A 5,000-nucleotide genomic window follows, 5' to 3' on the forward strand; every position below is an offset into this window, starting at 1 on the left:
TTTGACCACCTTCAAAATAAAAGCACCACACTTCATTTGTCCACCTTCAAAATAAAAGCACTACACTTTAGTTTGTCCACCTTCAAAATAAAAGCACCTCACTTCAGTTTGTCCACCTTCAAAATAAAAGCACTACACTTTAGTTTGTCCACCTTCAAAATAAAAGCACCTCACTTCAGTTTGTCCACCTTCAAAATAAAAGCACTACACTTTAGTTTGTCCACCTTCAAAATACAAGCACCACATGTCATAATGTTTACAGGATGAAACTGGAATTCACAGAGCTGAGAGGTATATATTTAAAGGTTTATATTTGCGGTGTGGGCAGCGAGCGTGCGATCATGCACGACGAGACATCCAGTGCTCGTGTGCTGTGAGGACACGGCGTTGGGTCATTCAGCTCCTCAAAGATGTTCCTGTTTACAAACCATCTGTTCAGGATGTTCAAGTGAACAGGAAGACTTATGATCTGTCAAGTCTGGAATCAGATCACTAAAACCTTTTTAAATGATTGTGAATTATCTTCATCTCTTTAGAACCTGGCGATGTGCACGGCGTCTCTCATGTACATCCTCAGCAGAGACCGGTTGAACATGGATCTGGATCGGTCGTGTCTGGACCTAATGATCCGGCTGCTTGAGCTGGACCAGGACCAGGGAGGCGTGCCGGGGACGGAGACGGAGACGGACTCCTCTGCTCAGCTTAGTGCCAGAGAGATCGCCAAAATAAAGGAGAAGATCAGGAAGCTGTGTGACACGGTGCACAACAAACACCTGGACCTCCAGAACATCACGGTACTGAAACAGGATCTGCTTTAGGACCATGTGGAGGGGAACAGAAACCACCACCCCCCTGAAAGCTCAGAGTCCTGATAGTTCAGCATGACTCACAGCCCCCCACTCTGACGAGCTGGACTCATCTAGATATCCACAGTCAGGTTTTAGTTTCTGTCATTTAGTCCTGAATCCATCAGAGACACACAGAATCCATTTAGTCCTGAATCCATCAGAGACTCAGAGTCCATTTAGTCCTGAACCATCAGAGACTCAGAGTCCATTTAGTCCTGAACCATCAGAGACACACAGAATCCATTTAGTCCTGAATCCATCAGAGACTCAGAGTCCATTTAGTCCTGAACCATCAGAGACACACAGAATCCATTTAGTCCTGAATCCATCAGAGACTCAGAATCCATTTAGTCCTGAACCATCAGAGACACACAGAGTCCATTTAGTCCTGAATCCATCAGAGACACACAGAATCCATTTAGTCCTGAATCCATCAGAGACTCACAGAGTCCATTTAGTCCTGAATCCATCAGAGACACACACAGTCCATTTGGTCCTGAATCCATCAGAGACACAGAGAATCCATTTAGTCCTGAATCCATCAGAGACACACAGAATCCATTTAGTCCTGAATCCATCAGAGACACAGAGTCCATTTAGTCCTGAATCCATCAGAGACACACAGAATCCATTTAGTCCTGAATCCATCAGAGACACACAGAATCCATTTAGTCCTGAACCATCAGAGACACACAGAGTCCATTTAGTCCTGAATCCATCAGAGACACAGAGTCCATTTAGTCCTGAATCCATCAGATACACACAGAGTCCATTTAGTCCTGAATCCATCAGATACACACAGAGTCCATTTAGTCCTGAATCCATCAGAGACACACAGAATCCATTTAGTCCTGAATCCATCAGAGACACAGAGTCCATTTAGTCCTGAATCCATCAGAGACACAGAGTCCATTTAGTCCTGAATCCACCAGAGACACACACAGTCCATTTAGTCCTGAATCCATCAGAGACACAGAGTCCATTTAGTCCTGAATCCATCAGAGACACACATAATCCATTTAGTCCTGAATCCATCAGAGACACACATAATCCATTTAGTCCTGAATCCATCAGAGACTCAGAATCCATTTAGTCCTGAACCATCAGAGACACACAGAGTCCATTTAGTCCTGAATCCATCAGAGACACACACAGTCCATTTGGTCCTGAATCCATCAGAGACACAGAGAATCCATTTAGTCCTGAATCCATCAGAGACACACAGAATCCATTTAGTCCTGAATCCATCAGAGACACAGAGTCCATTTAGTCCTGAATCCATCAGAGACACACAGAATCCATTTAGTCCTGAATCCATCAGAGACACACAGAATCCATTTAGTCCTGAATCCATCAGAGACACAGAGAATCCATTTAGTCCTGAATCCATCAGAGACACACAGAATCCATTTAGTCCTGAACCATCAGAGACACACAGAGTCCATTTAGTCCTGAATCCATCAGAGACACACAGAGTCCATTTAGTCCTGAATCCATCAGAGACACACAGAGTCCATTTAGTCCTGAATCCATCAGAGACACACAGAGTCCATTTAGTCCTGAATCCATCAGAGACACAGAGTCCATTTAGTCCTGAATCCATCAGATACACACAGAGTCCATTTAGTCCTGAATCCATCAGAGACACACAGAATCCATTTAGTCCTGAATCCATCAGAGACACAGAGTCCATTTAGTCCTGAATCCATCAGAGACACACACAGTCCATTTAGTCCTGAATCCATCAGAGACACAGAGTCCATTTAGTCCTGAATCCATCAGAGACACACAGAATCCATTTAGTCCTGAATCCATCAGAGACACACAGAGTCCATTTAGTCCTGAATCCATCAGAGACACCCATAATCCATTTAGTCCTGAATCCATCAGAGACACACAGAGTCCATTTAGTCCTGAATCCATCAGAGACACACAGAGTCCATTTAGTCCTGAATCCATCAGAGACACACAGAGTCCATTTAGTCCTGAATCCATCAGAGACACACAGAGTCCATTTAGTCCTGAATCCATCAGAGACACAGAGTCCATTTAGTCCTGAATCCATCAGAGACACACAGAGTCCATTTAGTCCTGAATCCATCAGAGACACAGAGTCCATTTAGTCCTGAATCCATCAGAGACACACACAGTCCATTTAGTCCTGAATCCATCAGAGACACACAGAGTCCATTTAGTCCTGAATCCATCAGAGACACAGAGTCCATTTAGTCCTGAATCCATCAGAGACACACAGAGTCCATTTAGTCCTGAATCCATCAGAGACACACAGTCCATTTAGTCCTGAATCCATCAGAGACACACAGAGTCCATTTAGTCCTGAATCCATCAGAGACACAGAGTCCATTTAGTCCTGAATCCATCAGAGACACACACAGTCCATTTAGTCCTGAATCCATCAGAGACACACAGAGTCCATTTAGTCCTGAATCCATCAGAGACACAGAGTCCATTTAGTCCTGAATCCATCAGAGACACACAGAGTCCATTTAGTCCTGAATCCATCAGAGACACACAGTCCATTTAGTCCTGAATCCATCAGAGACACACAGAGTCCATTTAGTCCTGAATCCATCAGAGACACACAGAGTCCATTTGGTCCTGAACCATCAGAGACTCAAAGAGTCCAGTCTGGACCATAGAACGATGACTGAGAGGACCCCCCTATGCTCTAACTGTTTCTGTCCCTCCCCCCTCCCTGTAGACCGGTCACTTAGCCATGGAGACGTTACTGTCCCTGACATCAAAGCGAGCAGGAGACTGGTTCAAGGAGGAGCTCCGGCTGCTGGGGGGACTGGACCACATCGTGGATAAAGGTGAGAGAGGTCTCTAAGGGGGGTTAAAGGAGGGTGGTGGGTCTGGTTTCTGATGGTGTGTTTGTGTTTCCACAGTGAAGGAGTGTGTAAATAACTTAAACCAGGAGGACGATAAGGAGAAGCTGGGCTCGGCTCTGTGGGGGGCCGAGAGGTGTTTACGGGTCTTAGAGAGCGTGAGTACACACATCCAGAGGACAGGATGATGTCCTCTAAGCACCCCGCCCCCTCTCTCTCTAACAGTCTGTATTTGTGAACCTGCAGGTGACCGTCCACAACCCCGAGAACCAGAGCTACCTGATCGCCTACAAAGACTCCTCGCTGATCATCTCCTCTGCAAAGTGAGCCAAAACACTCTCTACATACATGACCTCTGACCCGGAGTATCACCTCCTTCATACATGACCTCTGACCCCGAGTATCACCTCCTTCATATGAACACACTCTACATACATGACCTCTGACCCCGAGTATCACCTCCTTCATACATGACCTCTGACCCCGAGTATCACCTCCTTCATATGAACACACTCTACATACATGACCTCTGACCCCGAGTATCACCTCCTTCATACATGACCTTTGACCCCGAGTATCACCTCCTTCATATGAACACACTCTACATACATGACCTCTGACCCCGAGTATCACCTCCTTCATACATGACCTCTGACCCCGAGTATCACCTCCTTCATATGAACACACTCTACATACATGACCTCTGACCCCGAGTATCACCTCCTTCATACATGACCTCTGACCCCGAGTATCACCTCCTTCATATGAACACACTCTACATACATGACCTCTGACCCCGAGTATCACCTCCTTCATACATGACCTCTGACCCCGAGTATCACCTCCTTCATATGAACACACTCTACATACATGACCTCTGACCCCGAGTATCACCTCCTTCATACATGACCTCTGACCCCGAGTATCACCTCCTTCATATGAACACACTCTACATACATGACCTCTGACCCCGAGTATCACCTCCTTCATACATGACCTTTGACCCCGAGTATCACATCCTTCATATGAACACACTCTACATACATGACCTCTGACCCCGAGTATCACCTCCTTCATACATGACCTCTGACCCCGAGTATCACCTCCTTCATATGAACACACTCTACATACATGACCTCTGACCCCGAGTATCACCTCCTTCATACATGACCTTTGACCCCGAGTATCACATCCTTCATATGAACACACTCTACATACATGACCTCTGACCCCGAGTATCACCTCCTTCATACATGACCTTTGACCCCGAGTATCACCTCCTTCATATGAACACACTCTACAT

General features: G+C 45.9%; 1 protein-coding gene across 2 annotated transcripts in view; it reads left to right on the forward strand.

Moving 5' to 3' along the window:
- The window catches only part of LOC132963865 (wings apart-like protein homolog), a 26,000-nt gene that overhangs the window by 11,927 nt on the left and 9,073 nt on the right, over positions 1-5,000 (forward strand). For both annotated transcript variants that reach the window (XM_061033587.1, XM_061033588.1), the window contains exons 9-12: positions 537-794; positions 3,571-3,682; positions 3,758-3,855; positions 3,944-4,020. In XM_061033587.1, the coding sequence (XP_060889570.1) occupies positions 537-794; positions 3,571-3,682; positions 3,758-3,855; positions 3,944-4,020 (545 nt within the window). The remainder of the gene's footprint in view (positions 1-536; positions 795-3,570; positions 3,683-3,757; positions 3,856-3,943; positions 4,021-5,000) is intronic.

This window comes from Labrus mixtus, unplaced genomic scaffold (assembly GCF_963584025.1).
Source record: "Labrus mixtus unplaced genomic scaffold, fLabMix1.1 SCAFFOLD_108, whole genome shotgun sequence".
Taxonomy (NCBI): Eukaryota; Metazoa; Chordata; class Actinopteri; order Labriformes; family Labridae; genus Labrus; species Labrus mixtus.